Below are 20,829 nucleotides of genomic sequence, written 5' to 3'. Positions count from 1 at the left end.
AACGACCATGACTTTGACCACAGCACATTGCTGACACGTTTACACTTCCTGTCCACTGCACAAATGTGTTATATTGTCTCTAAATCAAAGTTTTGTAACTGCTACTTACAAATATCAACTTAATAACAGTCATACTGTTTGACCTGAACTTTCAAACTATATATATGAACATCACATAATCTTCCTACTTATGTGCAGTTTTAAAGTGGTTGTTAAACCAAAGTTGTTATTATGTAGAGAGAAAATGATTCAGAGAACAAAGGTAGAAAGTTCACAGTGTTCAAGACTCAGTGATACAAACACAGCACATTTACTCAGTGGATATTTAGTCAATGACTATTTTATTAAATCTATTTTCGCAAGTTTTAATCTGTGCAGTTCTCAGAAAGACACAAGAAGAACTAAATTTTCTGCTAAACTTTGTAGCATTACATAAAACATGGATCTTTGGAGTCGTGATGAATCATTCTCTTCCATCATTGTGTGTAATTTATGTGGCCTTCACAAAAATGATGCTCATGAAGCTACAGTGGTTTCAAAAATAAAAGCATAAAGAGGAAACCAAATTAAAGAAAAAGCAGTAAATAAACTGTAGCTGTATGTTTTTTTTTACCGTAAAGCCAAGTAACATGTTTTACTTTTTTTCTAGTTCCTCTTTTAACATAGAAATCATGTTAAAAGAGAAAGTCATCACAATATTTATATCACAGCATAAATCGAGTGTACACATACAGTAAATAGATAACATAGCATTTAACACAATGTTTAAATACATTTATTACTTAATGTGAAATATGAAACTGTGAAACATGTCATCTGGATTAAAATAGTCTATTTCCTCATTTTATTTTCAGTAAAGACATTGTAGGAAAAGGCTCATACTATTTTATAAGGACTAGCTTTGCTGGATAAGCAAAATCTGATCATGTCAATCTGAGTCTAGCTGAATCTGAGGTGTCCTCTGCTCATTTACGTCACTAAATATTCAAACTGGATAAAAGCATATGTTTAAAATCAAAGTGCAACATCATAGATTCTTAACTTGCCTCCTGGTTCTAGTTTGTGTATAAATATATGAATTGTAATTGTGATGCGCTCAAAGTGTGTGATCACATTTGTGTTTGTTTTGGAATCACTACATAGATAGAAAGAGATAGAAAGTATTATCAACTTGAAAAGATGTATATATATATATATATATATTTATTTATATTTAAAAAGGACTTCGATCTTCTCTATGTTGAATGCAATGTTCCAAAAATAAAAGAAACAACTAAAATCACACATCAGATGTTGTTGTTCGAGCTAAAAATGTTTGTTATGTTCTTTGTTTAATTAGTTCAGAACAAAAAGCAAAACAATGGTCAGTTCAGCAAACACATGGTGTCACTGTTTCTGCCATTTCTGTCTGTACTCATCTATGGTCTTTGTTTATATATACTGCCGGCTGAATAAATAACACTCACTCTCCAGCCTGCTTCAGATTGTGCTTTTGGGTCCACACTCCTATCTGTGATACATCAGGGCACAGTGAGCTCCTGTACAGTCTGTGGTGGAACTTGGTGGTATCAGATGCACTGATACATAAAGTCCCAAAGGTGCTCATTTGAATTTAGCTCAGGGAAACATGAGGGCCGGTCAGCGGCATCAGTGCCTTTGTCATCCAAGAAGAGCGTGCACACTCCAACCACGTGAGTCTAGACATTGTCCTGCACCTGTGTAAGGTCAGACAGTTGATCCAAAGATTTCATCCTGGTACCTCACAGCAGTCAGTGTACTACTGGATATGACATGGAGGACTGTATGATCCTACGAGAATATGTCTCTCCAGACCATCAAGATTCAAAATGCTAAATTTCTTTATGCCATTAATACAAAAACAGTCCAGACACATAGAAATCTTCTGCAACTCTCTCTTGAAGTCAAGTAAAAAGTCAATAGTCAAAGAAAAAACATCTAGTCTAAGAATAAAAAGTAATTAAACACTGTTCAAAAATAATAAAGATAAAAACAAAAATATAATTACAAAGAAAATTGTGAATTTAAAATATTGCACCTAATTGTCCATGTGATGGAGGTAGTGAGTCACCATAGCAGTGAGCTCAGGGTAAGAGTCCAGAAAGTTGAAGACTGTGCTTTGTGCTGCGCAGTAATACAATCACTTCATCATAGGTTACAGTTGCAAACCTGACTGTTGCCTTAACAAGACACAAACAAGCAAGAAAGAAGCATAAGTCAGTCAAGGTCAGTGACTCAACACCAAACCTTTATAATATGATGATGTTACAACACAGCATGGTGTCTCAAGATCCTTTTACCTTCATCACATTTCCTGTCACATGTGAGCCTTGTCTCATCTGTGAAGCGAACAGGATGCCAATGGCAAACGAGTCAGTTTCTGACACTTAGGTAAGAAAGTCCAAATCCAAAGCAAATAGTCAGACTACTGTTCAGGAGAATAATTCACAGGATCAACTTGAAAAACCGACTGTGCAGGCTGAGGCAGAAGGTCGAAAGCCACAAACACAGACTTAATACTGCAGCTTTATCAGAGCTACTTGCTTGTACTCTATCTAACTTGTAAGTTGCCTTTGATAAATATCCAATAATTAACTGAAAATGTAGTTAGTTAAACAATAAAACATGTTCACATACAGACCAGACATAGCTTCATCAGATTAAACCGCAGGCTGTGTTAAAATTCAAAGTAAACTCAAATATTTACAAACCACATTACAGAATTTCAATACTTAATGTATGAACCTTGTCTTACCTGCAGCAGCAACAGTTCAAGAAGTGACATTAAACAAGGAACAAAGTTTTACACTGTTCCTTTGTTACATCAAACTGTGGCGTAGGACTAATGTCCTTCGATACTCAGGAAGTGGTACATAGTACAGGTGTTACTTCTTAGACAAAGCAGCAACAAATGAGAACTGACACAGGAACTGTTTAAATACACTTGAACCTTCACAGCATAAATCTAAAACACATGAGGTCAGTTTTCCTCATTAGAGTTACAAGTTGAAACGTGACCAGAATTTCCTGCTGTTGTAAAAAGACAACTTTATTTTGCAGCAGCTGGAATTAAGAATAAAACATAACAGACCTTTATTTGTGCAGGTGACAATAATTGTCAGTCTTACACACAAAGAGACAAACAATGACATTTTTACAAAATGGTTTTATGGAATTAAGTACTTTTACTCTTAACTCTGCCAGTCAAGGATCTTTTCAGGTTAAGTAAAATCACAGGAGCAGTTTCTGGTGCACACACATTTATTATCAACATTACAGCAACAAATCCTAAACAATCCATGTAACAGAGAACAAAGACACAAAACTGAGAATAAAAATATAAACTGTGATCCTTCCCAACTCACTCTGTCTTAGTCCATACTCACCTGTTTCATCCTTCAGTTAGTTTTGTCACTGATTGTTACTAAACTATAATTGTGACACATGGTGGCAATGCGGCATTGAATAAGACTAATGACAGGAGAGAAAAGACAGGATGAAGCAAAAACTAAACACAGGAAACTCATCAAACATGCTGTTAGCTTGTTTGTTGGTGTCATGATCTGAATTAAAAAAACATACTCATATACTTCTACTCTACACTATACTAGGAAATGTTGAGTTGAGTTGTGCTTAGCAAATGAAAATATATGAAATAGAAACTAATCAAAGAATCACATATTAATATAGTTATAGTGTACATAAAAAAAAATCAGTTTGTGTAAATGCTGCCCCCTTGTGTTTGAACGTGAATGTTGTTTCATGTCCTCTCCACAACCTGCAGCTTTAGTCATAGACTTTTCCAGCTTCTCCAGCTGTGATAAGGAACGGTACAGGAAGTCATTTCTGCAAACAGGTATCACTCTGTTCAGTGACTCTATTGTGACAGTAGAGAGCTCTGCTCAAACAATCAGTTTTGTTATTATTTCACATTTATCGTCAATTATAAATGTAAAATGACAATAATTCTTTTTAGATGACTTCTACACAGTGTATTATTCTGTAATATTCTGTAATATCTTCTGTGTGTGTATGTTTCAGTGTTTTTCTATGTAACAGGTACTGCAACACCAGAATTCCCCTCAGAGATTAATAAAGTATCTATCAATCAAATAAAAATCTGTCATTCACGATATTATCATGGTGCCAGACTAAAGGTCTCTGCTCTGTGTGTCATGTATCTACAGTCTAGATGAGCAGTAAACAGAAGCACAATCAAGGTCTAACAGCCAGAACTTTAGAATATCAATTGAACAGATGTGGAACTTGAGAACTGAGAATATACAGTAATTTCATAAATGACAAAAACATATTTCATATTTCCTCTTTACTGTTAGGCAAACTGTCTACATACATGTATATCAGTGACTATATTATAAACATAGTAAAACATCAAAATCCAATAAAACTAATTTAAACACAAAATGTAAATGAACATAAATGAGAGGTCTTACAGGGTGGTGAATTCAGATCATGTAAATCTTTCCTAATCTTTTTTTTTTTTTTGTTTACTATTTTTTATTGGATTTTAACACATACAAACTTCCAAAATAAAAGCCAGTCGTATTTATAATAACCATATCCTTCCCCCCAGGACCCATTCCTATATAATAAAAAACAGAAAACAAAACCACAATAAACAAGTGTAAAAAAAAAACTATTAAAACCCCATACAGCATATGGCTTAGTCTCTGTGAAATCTGCTCTTTCACATAATCTGCTGTCAACCTGTACAAATACTGATGTTAGGATAGCTTGGATGTACACAATAATTTTCTAAATGTTAACTAAGTTAAACATTTTTATGTTGCTGTCCATGTTTCTTTTTTGCTGAACTCCTCCTTATACATCTGTATGAAACAAAAAATGTCAATAATTATAACGTGTACTTAGACGTAAAGCAGTGGAGAAATATATAGACACGTTGCACAGATCACAGCTCACTCATTTGCATAACTGATTCTTCAGTGTGTCCTGAAAACTGAGGAGACTGACAACCAAAGTGTTGAGGTGGAAAAGAGACTAAGTTCATAGACATCACTACACGTTCTCCTGTAAATTTGTGTGCTTCATTTACAACAATCATAGTAACATACTTTATTGATCCCTTTGGGGAAATTGTTGTTTGGACAGCTGCAGTAGACGATGTCACTTCTGTTGGGTTTTGGTGTCTTGTCCAATGACACCTTGACATTGAGCCAGGAGTTTGTGGACAACTGCTCTACCAACAACAATGAAGTCACTGATGTTGTCATTAATCTTAAAGTCAATTAGTGCTTCTTTGTAGTAATATTAATTGTTTCCATATTTTTAATAAGAGATTGGGGAGTATATATTTCATAATAAAAAATACTGCTGTCAAAATAAATATGACAAATATGGGTGAAGTAGTTTTTGCCAATTTGGAACTATGTACAATCCTTTTTATAACTCATTTTATGCATCATTAGTGAATACCCAGATTAGTATGTATTTTTGTTTAATATCTCAGGTGGGTTTAGTCATTTAGTTTATGAAGGTGTTATAGAACCTATTAAATTATCCTTTATATAACTGCCTTATGTGCTATTGACCACATATTCACATATTCACATATTCATCTGCATCTGTGAAAGCAAAGTAGTTTATGGTCGCTGAAGCTGCTAGAGCCTATGTAAGTCTTCAGGCAAGAGGTAGGGTACACCCTGGAAATGTTGCCAGCCCATCACACGGCAGGCATACAGAGGCAGACAACCATTCACACTTCACACTTCATTCCATTCAATTTAGTGTCATGATTTAACCCTAAAATGCATGTCTTTGGATGTGAGAGAACCCACGCAGACACCAGGAGAACATGCAAACTCCACATAAAAAGGCACCCAAGACCTACTTGCTGCTTGGCAACAGTGCCACTACACCACACCACAGTGCTGCCCTGGTGCTATATAAATAATCTAAATTGCAAATTTTCCAGGATAACAATTACTAAGTTAATATTTGTCTATAGATGCATAATATTTTACCTTATAAAAATAATATTTTAATTCTTTCACACCACACAAACTGCACTGAAGGTTGTGGAATCCCTATGGACTGCAAAAGCTGCAGCTCAGTCTTCTGTCCTAATCTTACTTGATCTATCTGTAGCTTTTGACCTCTGACACTGTGAATCTCCAGATTCTCTTGTCTCTAAATTTGGGAAGACTGGTACAGCTATGACCTTGCTTGTCTGGATGAACCTTTAAGGTATCTTGGCAGGGGCAAGTTTTTAACTCTCACTGCCTGTCCCCTGGCAGGCCACAGGGTTCAGTTTTTGGTCCTCTACATTACTACTCTATACTACATCTGTAGGTCCCATTCTTTAATCACATGGCTCCATCTATGTTGACGACACAGCTCTATCTGTCCTTTCCAAAAATCTCTGCTTGGATGAGAGAAAGGCATCTTCAACTAAACATCCAAGACAAAAGTTCTCATTTTGCCAGCCAGACCTCCAATACAACACAACATATCAGCATCAACACTGGGTCTTCAATGAATGTCAATGAATGTCCCCATTAAGTCTGCCAGAAACCTGGGGTGATCATTGATGATCAACTGAGCTTTACCAACCACAGCTCCTCTGTAACAAGCAGACTTGCCCTTCTTAACATTGGAAAGATCAGAGCCAAACTACAGCTGCCGGCATCAGATTCAAATCCCTGACCTATGCCTACAGAGTGGGCAGCTCAACAGCACCTGCCTATCTGGATTCCCTGGTCTACTAGTCTCTGTACTTTTGTTCTTCTGCAAACAGTAGATTAAAATATCTTTACACCCAAAGTTGCTAGGTAGAGGGTGCTGCACGGGCACAAATGTGAAACAAGCAAAACCTAACAAGCACTGAAAAATTCTGCACTGTACCTTGTCATTATCACTGCAGTCTTCACTACCTGACCACTTTCTCACCTAGTTCTTGCTCTCTCTCTTTCTGCTGCTTCCATCCTGCTCTCTCTTCTTCTCTTTGGACTGTTAACCAAAAGGTAAGAAATTTTATTCTGATGAAAACTATATTAATACATAGTTATTTTGAACTTACTCTCACATGAACCAGTTAAAAAATACTGATTCTTCATCTACTGAAATCTCTGCCATCCAAAACTGCATATGGGCACATTGTACACATATGACTCTCTGGTGCATGTAGCATGTTAGACGTGCACTCATTTATTTAAAAAATCCTGATTTGTGTAAACCGGTCCTTGAATTCTGTGGTTAAAATTTGAGCTTGACAAAACTTCTTGAGTTTCAGGGACCCAGTCCCAAACAGAACCTACAACAACCTTACAGAAAACAGCCTGCCACTGTTTTTTAGTAACTCTACAGTAGCAGTAGAGTACATAGAACAGGCAGTGCTTACTTGTTGGATGTATTTATAAGTTGTTTTTTTTTATTCTCACCACCGAGCACTTATTATTATTATTATTATTATTATTTTTTTTTTTTTATTCTCACCACCGAGGACTTCCACAACGTACAAGGGAGAAGACAACGAGAAGACGAAACACCATTGTCATTCCTTATGTGACGGCACTGAGCCACATGTTGTTTTTACTTTAAATGTAATTAGAACAGTAATAACCAAGTAGCTGTAGAGACAGTGTTTGTACCTGTTGCCTCGTCTGTATTCACATTACTGTAATCAGAGATCTCCTCTGTATCATCACATGTCCCTGTTAAGATGATCATAGTTTCAAACTCAGTACTAAACATATTATTATTATACATCATTACATGTTTAATATTTTTTGTACTTACTCATCTTGTCAGAACCTTCACCTTCTATCAAAACTGTGGTATTAGAGTATTTATTAGATGGTTTACTTGGAATAATGTCACATTCAGTTATAATCATATAATTTATGACAGCTCTACATTAATCAGATTATACTTTACCATCTCCAGTGTTTCCAGAGCCTTTGATGGATTCATAGACACAAACATCACCTAGATGTAAGTTAAAATCAAAAGAAATTCAAACTAGTTACTTTCAAAACTTATCTTATAAAAACAAAGTGTTAGACAGATGTGAAGATGAGTCTGACCGTGGAGAAGAGAGGAGTAAACTTGAGTTTCATTCTGGTTGACTGTTTGCTGTGTAGCAGAGCCTTCATCAGTGCTCAGTGACTGAATGAACCTAAAACACAGAGGAAATACTGTAAACTGAATAAAGAACATAAATTATTATGTTTAAGATAAGAGAGAGTTGAACCAACCTGTTAAAACAGGGATCTGTAAAAACAAAACTATAATTATTACTTTGTTTGGTGTTGATCTAATTGTCTTAGAATTTATCTGTGATTTTCAGTAAATCATCAATAAGAAAAGACCTCACCGTTCATCTTTCTGCAGAAACACAGCAGCAGCAGCTGCAGGAAAACAGTCAGTAAAATTCCACCAACCAGCCCAGAGACAAACGGGACAGTAAATGAGGATCTCTCAGGACGGTACCCTGATATAAATTACAATTACAGCATTTAGTTAAACAGAGTCAACAACATGCTATTACAAAAATATATATTTACAATATGTACCAACACTGCTTTTGTGAAAAACTATCAAACACTAAAAGAAAATAAACATGAAGAGGATTAAAGACATCCACAGTATTCTGGATGACAGCTGAGTTGTTATGGTTCTGACCTAAAGACCTAATTTATGGGTGAAATTGTGATTTGTTCCATCTTTAAAACATGTTATCGTATCTTAAGCACATTAACAGGACTACGTGTTTACACAACATAAGGTAACTGTCACCTTGACCTTTGCCCACTAAAATCTAAATTGTTTATCAGGGAGTCCAAGTAGGTAGTTGTGCTAAATTTGAAGAAATTCCTTCCAAGTGTGAGATGCAAGAACAAGAGGAGAAGTCGAACGGTGATGGTGTGATCTTGACCTATGACCTTTGATCCCAAAAGTTGTATGTGTTTATCACTAATTCCAAGTTGACAGTTGTGCCAAGTTTGAAGAAATTCCACAAGAATTGGGAAACGGGTGGGCAGGCAACGCGAAAACATACAGTTTCTGGCGCGCAGGTATAAAAAGTGATCAGTGACAGATGAGCATTGAGGAACATGGTCAGCTGACAAACTGGAGTTGGTCACATTCTTCTTAGTGTCCTCTATACAGCACGTATATTATATATAATTTGTTGTGATTGTAAAATGGGAGGTTAAACAATGTTTAAAAAGTTACTGAAACATACGTTCTACAGTGATGTTGACTGCGTTGCTGAAATCTCCTGATCCAGACTCACACCAGTACACTGCAGAACTGTTCAGTCCACTAATGTTACATGTTGATCCAGTCATCGTCCCCCAGTCAGAACAGAGGGACAGGTAACTGTCCTCAGGAAACCTCCTCACTCTCCACTCAGTAGAGTTTCCTTCACAGCTCAGAGACACAGAGTCAGAGGTGAAGTGTTGAACTCTGTCAGGACTCACAGTGAGAGACGCTGATGGAGGAAAATCTGAAACACAATGTGTAAAACAAAGGTCAAAGCAGGATAAAAATGTAATTAAAAAATGTGTTTTAATAAGGCATGTCACAAACCAGAAATTCTGAATTTACAGTAGGTAATGACTTAAGATTTTCTTTTTGACAGCAACCATAAACCAAAACAAACTGACCTCCAGACCAGACAAACGTTGGTTTGCTGTGTTCAGTGTAAAACACTGGTTCTCCTCTTCCAGCTCTACACACATATCCTGCTGTGTGTGTCTGTCCATGAACCATGTAAGAATCCTCTTCAGTGCCACTGTCACTACCAGGTAGCAGCTCATATCTGTAGAGTCTGTCTGACAGTTTGGGAACAGTCTTATACCAGTAGAACCTCCATCCTGAAGATGGATGTTCAACCTCACACTTCAGAGTTACTGAGGCTCCAGGACTCAGCCAGGATGGAGACACAGTGAGGACAGACTGGGGTTTATCTGTTGGAAACAGGTTTTCTCAGTATCAACACGTTATGTCTACTGTGAAACATTAAATTCAATTTATCTAAACTTGAATAATCTTGTAATAGGTATTAGAAACTTTAAGATGGTCTAACTATGGAAAATCTAAATGTTTATTAACAAAACTGAAACATTTGTTCTTGTTGACTTTGTACCTCACTTGTAACTTGTCACTTTAGATTAAATCATCTTCCAAATAAATGAGTGTAAATCTCTATGAATTATTAACATTTTCAGTTTGAATGACATATAACTTGACTTACTGTTGTTCACTGTCAGTTTGATGAAATCACTCCACTCTGTTGTTTTATATTGAGCATTTTTCTTTCTGCCTTTACACCTGTAGTTTCCACTGTGGGATGAAGAAGCAGAACTAATCCTGAATTCATTTTGATTTGAAGGTTTGATGGAGCTGGTTGTTTTCCATTCATAATCCCACTCAGTGTCTCCACCTTCCTGAATCTCACATCTGACAGTGATCATCTCTCCACTGAAGATCTGAGACCAGTAAGGTTGTAGAGTCACAGAGACAGAAGTGGAAACTGAGAGACACAAATAGAAATATTAATTTATTAACTGAATTAACTTGATTGGTGTAAAATGTCCTGACAGATGTGTTGAAATATTAGAAACACAGGAACTAAACTCACCAGTTATCTCAACAGTGACCTCATCACTGTAATCAGTGTAGTAAACTGGTTTTCCTCTTCTTCCTCTGCACCTGTAGATTCCTCCTTGTGAGACTCTGATATCTCTGTTTTCTTCACCAACAACATGAGCTTCTTTAGAGTTTGAGGTTCGTCTGAACCAGTCATATTTCCAACCATCAGAGTCGTCCACAGAGCAGCTCAGTGTCACTCCGCCTCCTACTGGTATGTTTGTTGGACCTGCTGTCACTTTGACTTTGGGTTCGTCTGTTTCAATTAAAAAAAAACAAATCATAAAATATATAAATTTGAACCTTCAGGTCCAGTCAGTTCTATTTTTTTAACTAAATCCCACAGTTTACTATTTTTCTTTAAGGGGTTTTACAATATGTAAAACATAGAACAACCTCTGTGTTTTTCTATTTTCTCGTCACTCTGAATTCTTTACTTTTCTACAGTCTTGCATTTATTTCTTTAGTTTTGCTATATTTCATAGGAGGTAGCAAATTATTATATGAATCTGTTGATTTAGAGGTTGGTTCTTTTTCTCTTTTTTTATAAAAGTATTTCCTCAGATATTCTCCTCAGTATCTGACACTGTACACTAAAGCACATACATCATGGTACAGTCATGTTGAAGTACAGTGTCTGAGTTTTGGAACAGCTAACACCATGTATTCTGAGAGAAAAGTAAAAAACTAAAATACAGTGGTTCACACTTAACTTGTACATATTCACACCTAGTTCAAATATATGAACAGAGTTTCAAAATAAAAGCTGCTGGTCATGATGATAAAACATTGATGACTCACCTGATACAGTTAAAGAGATGATGTTACTGTTTTTTATATGATTTGAGCTCCTGTGGAAACCAGAGCACTGGTATTGACCATTGTTTAACGTAAACAGAGTTTTTATTGTGTAATGTGAATTGTGCTGAACAATTTCTCCACCATCTTTCCTCCATCTGTATTCCCAGTCAGTGTGTTTTCCTTCCTTCATGTCACATATGAAGGTCACAGACTCTCCAGTAAAAAAACTGGACCAGTTGGGATCAAGGGTCAAAACAGCATCTAAAACCAACAGAAACAAACAAGACTTAATGATTATCAATATAAAGAATTCGTTTTTAAAACTATCAGGGTTTAGGTTTTTGGACCCAATTAAAATGCCAGACAAGTGGAAAATAGGGTAATTTAAAAAGGGGGAAAACAAAATATAAAACTATTCACTTAGAACAAAGCAAGAAAACATAGAATAGGTAATTAACAATAAGGTAATTAACAAAACTAGACACCAAAAACACTGTGTAAAACCGTAAAAGCAACATGAACTGAACATCACTGCTCAGATGCAGTCAAAAACACAGTCTTATACGAGGAAAAGTCAAAACATGGTCAGAAAACACACACAAAGAAGAAACTAGACTGAGTTAAAAACAGCATGACTGACTGGAGAATGAACTGAAACAAACGACAAGACAATCAGGCAGATGAATAGAAACTGAGGGAGGTTTAAATAGCAGAGAGTCAAAACAGGTGGAGCTGATCAGGTGAATAACAGCAGGAGAGAACAGGTGCAAAGCATGAGGGGTGATTAAGTAAAGCTGAAGACAGAGGGAACTGAAAGAAACCAGAAGTGGAGCAAAATAACAGCACGAAACAGGAAGAGGAACCAGGATCGTGACAAGAACTACTCAGAGAAGAGAGATTAAGGGTAATTCATTAAAAAAGAGGAAGAGAAGTGAACATTTACCTTGAGCATGTCCAGAGGAGAAGATTGTGTTCAGCACTGAAATAAAGACTGAAACTTAGCACATCAAGAGGAAAACACAGCAAACAACTGGACTTTCATTAATGACTAAATGTAACAAATGATCAGTGGTAAAAATCACATCAAACTGTATCTGATGATTTAACACAGTCGTCCTCTAAAGATCCTTCCTACAAAACAACCAACCTGATAACAAGTGTGCTCTGTTCAAAGTGAACAAACCTCTGATCCTCTGTTCTCCTCACTACAACATTTTCTCTCATTTGTTCCATCAATCAGTGATTTACTCACAGAAAAACTGCAGCACACAGAGAAAAGTGTGTCCCATCCTCACATCCAACACTGACTCTGGGAGAAATTCTTCAAACTGCAGCAAATGAAGAGAAACTCTGTGAAAACACAAGTTACATTTCATTCTTCTCTCAACTTGTCTGTGTTTCTGAGTTTGACCACAGTGTACTTTAACATAAAGACACTTCCTCTGCTCCACTGCAGACAGACACATAGTCATAGTTTGAATCTGACACAAGGGTTAAATGATTGATTAAAACTTTAGATTTGTTATATGATAAAAACCTTTAACGTTTTAAACGAAACCAAATTAATAAAAATATCAAATTTTACTATTTTCTGAGAATTTGATTTGAAAAATCATAATTTATTAATTTTTATTTTCTGGAAATGTAACCTTTGGAAATAAAATAGAAACTGGTGAACTGATGTGTTCACTGGACTCACCCTGGTGAAACCAAGCTACTGAATTAAAAGGTGAAGATATTTCACATTTGTACGATTAAGTGCAGTAATCTGGTAAAGAAACAGAACATGAAATAGAAATATTATATTTAAGTACAAGTATCCCAATATTGTACCTGTGTCCAGTACTTGAGTAACTGTACTTTATGTACTTTCCACCACAGGTGTTCCCTGCTGAGTCATCAGAAATGATCAAACTGACAAAATGAAAAACTAATGTAAACTGTTCTAGAGAAAGTTCATCTGGATTTTCAGCTACAATTTCTTGTCTTATAAATAACATGACACAATTATCTGGTGGTAAAACACTTTAAACACTTTCAAATGAATGGAATGACATAAAATAAGAGATTTGAAACCTCATCATAATCTCTCTACATATACACAAGTTTCTAATCTCATAGTTGACATATCTACATGATGGTAGCTCAGCCTGAATACACTGATTGTGAATATATGTACATGTAGAAAACTAAGCAGTCCAGTAGAGTGTTACCACAGTCCTCCAAACTGAGAAACTGGACAAACTCCTGACTCTCTGCTCTTCTTATTAATATTTTCCTTCAATTGTATCATTCAAACAGAGAAAGTCATGTACTCACAGAATATCTTCAGCATCCAGAGCAAGTATCACATCGTCACATTTAGTACTGACTCTGTCTCTGTGTTTCTGAGAACTCTGTTCACTTTGGATGAGGAAAAAACTGAAAAGAGACAACTGTGTAAAAAAGACGTCACTTATCAAACGGACGTGTCTGTATTTAGTTTGACCACAGAAAATGTGTGAAAACATGTTCACACTTTCTGCTCAGCTACTATTAATATGAACTGTGTTTCAAAGGAAAAGAGATGGAGAGAATATTAAAGAATTAAATAAAACAAATATGAAATCAGATAAAACTGTGGTATTATAGACAATAAGTCATGTTATGCAGTATCTTAGCTGTTCTTAAGACTGCACTATATGACTACTTCCTACTTCCTCTGTTTGTCCACCACTACTATGTCCAGTTGGTTAGGTTCACTGGTATAATAGACCTCAGCCTCTATTGATCTCATACATAGAGCTTGTTCCTGTGCTGCCATGATGAGTGTCTCTGTGCTGTCCTTCAATCCAGCTTTGTCCAGCCACTGGTAGGATTTTTCGATATGCACTGAGCTAAACTCACTTTCATTAATGATCCAAAAACCTGGTTATTCATGTCCTACTTTAAATCAACATGATTTAGATTTCTGATCGTCTGACTGCAGGTTTGTCTGTTTCTCACCATCTCAGCCACGACGTTATGAAGCAGAGAGAAGGTTCAGAATTCAGGATAAGGTGTTTACACGACACAGTATCATGGTTTCTAAGTCTTGCAGGAAGTACCTCCAGGTTTCTCAGATCCCGGTTTCATGTCTGGCCTTCAGTTTGTTGTTTTCTTCCACTTTTCTAGTAGCTTTGTTACAACTTAACCACTTCCTGAGGACGTCTGGGACCCATTTGAACACATTTTATCGAGTAAATACTAATGCATCCCTGATAATGATGTCACAGGAAAATACTAATATCAGTACAGGATGTGGTGGTTGTTTAGATGAGGCTGTGTCAATGCTCAAAACAGAAAAAAAGAAAAGATATGGAGAAAACCACATGGAAATAATCACTGATGGTGGTGGTTGAAGCACCAGTGAAACAAGATACTTTATATTTGGGCAGATGAATCTGTCAATTCTGTTTTTGTGACTATCAGAATAGAACTAAATATGCAAAACCTTTGATCTAACACAAATTCCTTCAAGGTGTTTGAGTTATAGCATTGATGAGAATGAGACAAACATTGTCACAGTGACCTTGACCTTTGACCTACAGAATCTGATCACGTCATCCTTGAGTGAGTTTGTGCCAAATGTGAAAAACAAAGATTCCCTCAAAGTTTTTCTGACACATCCCATCCAGAACAAGAATTGGATACACATAAGGTCACTGTGACCTTTGACCTTTAGCCACCAAAACTAAAACATCTCAAATAGTCCAAGTGGACAGGTCTGGCAAGATCAAAGTAAGTACGAACTTCACCTTTGACCTTGGGCCACAAAAATAAATGTAATTCATCAGTCTCATTTTTGCCTAATTTGAAGGAATTTCCTGCACATGTTCCTTAGATATGGAGTTCAAAGAATCTGGAGGCTGTACAGATGGACAGACTACCTGAAAACATGACACCTCCAGCTCTGACTGTCATTGACATAAAACGTGCAGAGTGCAGTAGGTTTGTTTTCTATAGTAAAATCACCTTGTAGAAAAGAATACAATTCATGCTGTGCTGTGTCTTTTTGTGTCGTTTTATAACTATGTAAAGAATATGTCACAATTAAGGAGGGGGACGAGGCAGGAATGAACTGAAACAGGATTTATTACTGATAAGTACAAAAACAAGGGAAACTAAGGAGGGTGTCAACGGACACTACAAAAACAGGCAGAAACACGAGGACAAAGTAACAACGTAAAACTACCCAGATGGCGGAGAACAAAATAACAAATCAGGAATCAAAGTACAAACAAAAACCACTGCACGATGGCAGGAAAACACTCACAGGGGAAACAGGTAACAAGGTCCAAAAGTTCAGAGGGAGGAGAACGAAATCCAGAGTCCAGGAGGGGAAGCAGACAGGGCTGAGGAGGACGAGCAGGAGAAGGCAGGGGAAACAAACAAGCTGGACACAGGTGGGGGAACGACGACGAACTGACAGAGGGGAAAGGGCTGAGGAGTGTTTTGTAGTGGAAAGGGGGCACAGGTGAGTCCAATGTTCAGCTGGTTTCTGTGAGCAGAGGGAGAGAAGGAGCTGGTGGGCGGAGTCCAGAGGGAGTGAGGTGGAGAAGTGAGGGAAATCCCAGGCTGAAACGGTGACAGAATCAGGAGCATGTCCCAGATGGCTGTAGAAGCAGTGTTGTCTACTGTGTAATGACTGATTCAAAGAATGGACGTATTAGTTTGTTAGTGTTTGAACATTTTGCAAACAAAATGTGTCATTTTGTAATTTCCTGTTTCAACCTGTGTGTTAAATGTGTGAATGTGAAGTCAGAGTGGACACTGGTGCTACAACCACCCACAACTGTGTTTATATTTTTGTTTTGACCATCTCCAACAACCACCACTTCCTGTATTGATGACATGTTCTCCTGTAATGACTTTGTCAGAGACGCATGAGGACGCTTTAGCGTTTACTCTACAAACTTAGGATTCAATCACCCAAAACACATCTTAATACCAGGTGTAACAGTAAACAAAACCAATACCAAGAAATGAACTGGGACAGATATAGACAGCAGTAGAATTAGAGAGCAGCTGAAAGACTCATGAAACAACTGAGGTTGTTGCAGATTGACATCAACTCAATACCTCCACATACAGTACAGTATGCTGCACCTGCAGTCCAATCTGTCATCAACTGATCTACATCTTTACCAGAAGAAATAATCAGCAGGACACTGAGCACACATGCTTTTGTTAGGCTGGTAGCAAGTATCACCATCTTGTCCATGAGTCAGATACTTCTGTTCACATGGAGCCATTTCTGATGAACATCTCTGACTGTTGTCGTGTAAATGAAGAGGTGAACCAGTAAAGAGCAGAATTCAACATTTGGACTAGAAAGCACACACAAACTATTCAGTTGACTTTATTACAATAGAAAAGCTGCAAATATCAAACCAAGGATGATTGTGACTGTAGTCGTATCTCTGCTCCAGTTGTTGTTATTGTTGTGTTTGCTCAGTGTGAATAAATCTATTTGAACCACTCAGTAGAGTTAGACAGAGCTGCAGATCACATGCAGCTACAATCAATCACTGGGATGCTGGAGCTGATCCCAGCTGTCCCTGGATGAAAGGTGGTGTACTGTACAGGTTACTGTACAACACCTTTCTGTCTACAGCTTTACTGAGTGATTCATATAGTTTTTAACCATAATGAGCTAATATGAACAATCTGAATCAGAACTGGAGCTACAGTCACAATCAGCAGCTCCATCCAGCTGTAATCCAGCTATAGTTTGTCTCCATCAGCCTCAGCAGTGCTGCTTATATCCTCCGTTAACTAACTGTCTCCATCTCTCTGAGTTACAGTGATATTTGCTGCTCAGCAGCCACAGCTGAGGGTGAACCCACTCACTCTGTGGACACAGCCAGCGGGGATCTACTGCATGATACAAGCTATAGGCAACTCTCAGAATAGATCGTTATGGACCAGAGATAATGTAAAAACTATTGTGAGGGACTCTGTATTAATCCAAGTATACTGGGTGTAGATGTAGTTTTTCTTGAGTTTACCTGTATTGTGGGAGTGAAGTTCAGCACATTATCATCTAAAACAAAGAGAGACAGTACAACAGTGGATGGAAACAGAAAATAAAGACAAGTAAAATGAAATTAAACATGAACTTTAAAAAATGTTGATCTAAACGTCACATTTCAAAACTTTAAATGAATCAGAAACACCTCAAAGTTACATAGAAACTGTTTAAAATGAAGTGTTTACTGGTGATGGTTAAAAATCAGAGAAAACTAACTATTATAAGTAATGAACCGTACCTGCAGCTGATCCAATCTTCACCTCAGAATAAACAGAGCTCTCCTCTGGTTCATGTTTCCTCCCTGTTAGCAGTGATCACATCAATGAATGAAAAGACTGTTACTGTTTCTATTTATTACTAGTTGTTCTCACTACACTACATTTGATCTCAGTTCTCATTAAATCAAACACTCACCCTTCTCAGAGATGGTTTGAAGCTCAACTGAGACATATGTGACTTCTTGCACCATCTTACACCGAAGCAACAGCTCCTCATATTCTTCTGTAACTTCTATATATTTGACAGTATCAGTAACAGCAGCTGGTTGTGGTCTCTAACCAACTATCCTCAGACTGAACAAGCTACTTGGATGAGTAGTGAAACATTTAAGTAAAGTAAAACACAATCCCTGATCTCACAGGACCTTTTCTAAAACACAACAAAAACTAAAATCTGTGATTTGTCAACTCAACTAAACTGGTTTAGATTGTAGCCAATACAGTTTGTCTGTTGAGGTACATGTGAGCAGAACGCAGTGCTGAAGAAAAACAAAGAGATTTGAGACGAGTGGGAGTGAAAAGGATGAGAAATGAGTAGATTAGAGGGACAGCACAGTTAGAGGAAGGATGCAGAGTATATCAGGAGAAGAATGATGAGGATGGAGCTGCCAGAAAGGAGAAGAGAAAGACCAAAGAGGAGGTTCATGGACATGGTCGGTGTGACAGAGGACCAATCAGAGAACAGAGTGAGATGGAGACAAATGATTGGCTGTGGCGACCCCTAAAGGGAGCAGCCGGAAGAAGAAGGAGAGGTATCAAAGATAAATATTAATGTTTTTCAAATGAACCTATCGTATGAAAAGGAGAAATTCCAGTATCATCACAACCCTAATTAGTACTAACTGTGACTGAAGCATTTAAAGTATTAGAATAGATTTAGTAAATTTCATTTTTAGAAAAAGGACATTTGGAACTAAACTGGTTCCAATTGTCAGCAAATGAAATGAAGCTTAAAGTACAGAGAAACTCAGTGAAACATGTTTGTGCTTTTCAAGCAGACTGACTAAAGAATCTCTCTGAAACTAGACTGAAGCTGATTCACAGAACACAGTGAAACTTGAAATGGGTCAAACTGCTCTAATGCATCGTTTACATCAAGGAATACATGTACATAGGTCATCTTGAAACATTATAAAGAATATATACAAATAAATATTGATAAAATAAAAATAATCAGGATTTTATTGTGACTGGATCCAGATTACAGTGAATCATTCAATCACTTACACACACACACAATGAATGTCTCATATCTGACACACATACTGCATGAAGAGTGGAGTTAGAACAGAGCAAGAATTAAAAACTGCTTTTCAGTGTAACTATCTTCGGTGGTGCTGTTTTTAATGAGGAAGTAGATGAAGAAATCAGATTTTAAAACTGAAACACCACAAGAAAACAGCAGAGTCAGGAACAAACTAAGTGAAGCCACTGAGAGATGAACAGTTGACATAACATCCTGTATGTGAAGAACTGATGGAAAACACAGATTTTCAACCTCATGTGGGGACATGAAAAATCCTGCTGTGCTTCACGTCTAATCTCTGCTGATCTCCTCTAGATTTACCAACACTTTCCCTACATCCACACCTAGTGGGATCTCACCATGAACACACTTTTCAGTATTTGTTCATGTTTTTCATCTGAATGTCTCGGAGCTTCCTGCCTTCACATAACTGAGATGAACGGGACTAGTTTGTGACATTTGAAATGAAAAGAACAAATGTCTTGTTGCTCTGAACAGTTCACAGAACAACAATCTGTCTTTTGTCAAGCTTGATAATATCAGAGGGAAAAGACTGTGGGATGTGTTTAGTACATAAAACAATTAAAAACAAACAACTTACTACTGGAAATATGTGTAAAAAGGTAAAAATACAAATAGAACATACATAGTTACATACTGTACATATATCAGCAGGATATGTAGTAGATCAAACTACATATACACAGTAAACGTGTGTGAAAAAGCTTCTCTCTGCACCGTCACCTCTGTCCTACTGTACAACTAAATGATCATTTAGCTGCTGTTTGGAACATCCAGCAATCTGTGCTTTGTGCTGAAATAACAGAATATGTACTGTACATCATAATCTTATGAGCATGTGTGATGATGTGTTCTGTTGTGTCATCTATTAACACATTACAGGACAAACTACTGAGCATGTTGTCATGTTTTCTAGCAGAGATGTTCACAGTGGTTTTATTAAATACTGTCAATCATTTGTCTTTGGTTTGTTTTCCTTACAGGCCTGATAAAAAACACAGAAACAACATGGAGTTATCAGAGATGGAACCATGCTTTCTGACATTATTATGAGTTGTAACTCGTTTAACTATTTATCAAATAAATCATCACCATAAGCTACATGGCAGCATTATTACCAAAAGACGTTCCAGGTTTGACTTGAGTACAAACAGGTTCATCTGTCGCTGCAGCAGAAGATTTTCCTGTGAACAGAAGTGATTTGATTTAAATATTTGTTTGTAATTTCATAATTTACTATGATAACATACTGAACTGACAGGTAGTCAGATTAATATCTCCATTATAGTTCTACAAAATAAACTTACAGTAATATCAAACACAGTTACAATTTTTATAAACTCGAAATCGAACAATGTACACTTTTTAAATCATGAAGCTCATGTGTCAACAACACGACTCCAACCCACTAAACTAAGCAGTGCTCAGCACAGTTCCAGTGATTTCACTCAAATATCTAAATCACAGTTTTGCAAACCTGTGAATACAAATTTAATCATTTAGAAACCGTGTTCTCCCAGAAACAATTTGATGACCTGTTAGTTTCAGTCATGTTGTACATGTGCAAACTCAGGTGAAGAACACGAGTTGTGTCCGAGCATAAAAGAGGACGCATGTAATGACATCCAGGCAGAGCAATGGTGAAGGGGGGATTCAGACATTTTCCTCACTCACACTCTTTCCATATCATTGTTTTTCAGTTGTGCTTCCTCCTCTCTGTTTCATGTTCTTTATACTTTTCTGCAGGTATCACTGGCCTCAGAACTGCATATTGACCC

General features: G+C 36.9%; 3 protein-coding genes and 1 long non-coding RNA gene across 4 annotated transcripts in view; all 4 read right to left on the bottom strand.

Annotated features, from left to right (window-relative positions):
* LOC117153014 (basement membrane-specific heparan sulfate proteoglycan core protein-like) overlaps positions 1 to 2,664 on the bottom strand; it is a 328,715-nt gene extending 326,051 nt beyond the window's left edge. The window contains exons 1-3 of the mRNA XM_033326552.1: positions 2,319 to 2,664; positions 2,057 to 2,198; positions 1,467 to 1,715 (exon numbers count right to left, since the gene is read on the bottom strand). Of these exons, the coding sequence (XP_033182443.1) occupies positions 1,467 to 1,606 (140 nt within the window). The 5' untranslated portion in view covers positions 1,607 to 1,715; positions 2,057 to 2,198; positions 2,319 to 2,664. The remainder of the gene's footprint in view (positions 1 to 1,466; positions 1,716 to 2,056; positions 2,199 to 2,318) is intronic.
* Positions 2,665 to 9,570: 6,906 nt separating this feature from the next.
* Positions 9,571 to 20,829, bottom strand: part of LOC117153013 (basement membrane-specific heparan sulfate proteoglycan core protein-like) — a 278,634-nt gene continuing 267,375 nt past the window's right edge. The window contains exons 25-26 of the mRNA XM_033326551.1: positions 9,726 to 9,971; positions 9,571 to 9,599 (exon numbers count right to left, since the gene is read on the bottom strand). Of these exons, the coding sequence (XP_033182442.1) occupies positions 9,571 to 9,599; positions 9,726 to 9,971 (275 nt within the window). The remainder of the gene's footprint in view (positions 9,600 to 9,725; positions 9,972 to 20,829) is intronic.
* On the bottom strand, positions 12,774 to 13,788 carry LOC113157432. The gene is made up of 3 exons (XR_003298476.1): positions 13,774 to 13,788; positions 13,154 to 13,222; positions 12,774 to 12,804 (listed from the first exon to the last, which is right to left on the bottom strand). It is a non-coding gene; the product is annotated as an uncharacterized LOC113157432 (long non-coding RNA).
* The window catches only part of LOC113157391 (Fc receptor-like protein 5), a 107,575-nt gene continuing 105,689 nt past the window's right edge, over positions 18,944 to 20,829 (bottom strand). The window contains 1 exon segment of the mRNA XM_033326560.1: positions 18,944 to 20,235. Within this exon segment, the coding sequence (XP_033182451.1) occupies positions 20,150 to 20,235 (86 nt within the window). The 3' untranslated portion in view covers positions 18,944 to 20,149.

This window comes from Anabas testudineus, chromosome 18, assembly GCF_900324465.2.
Source record: "Anabas testudineus chromosome 18, fAnaTes1.2, whole genome shotgun sequence".
In the NCBI taxonomy this organism is placed as follows: domain Eukaryota; kingdom Metazoa; phylum Chordata; class Actinopteri; order Anabantiformes; family Anabantidae; genus Anabas; species Anabas testudineus.
Note: the sequence above shows the minus strand (reverse complement) of the source record. Positions and strands in the feature narration are given on the sequence as shown.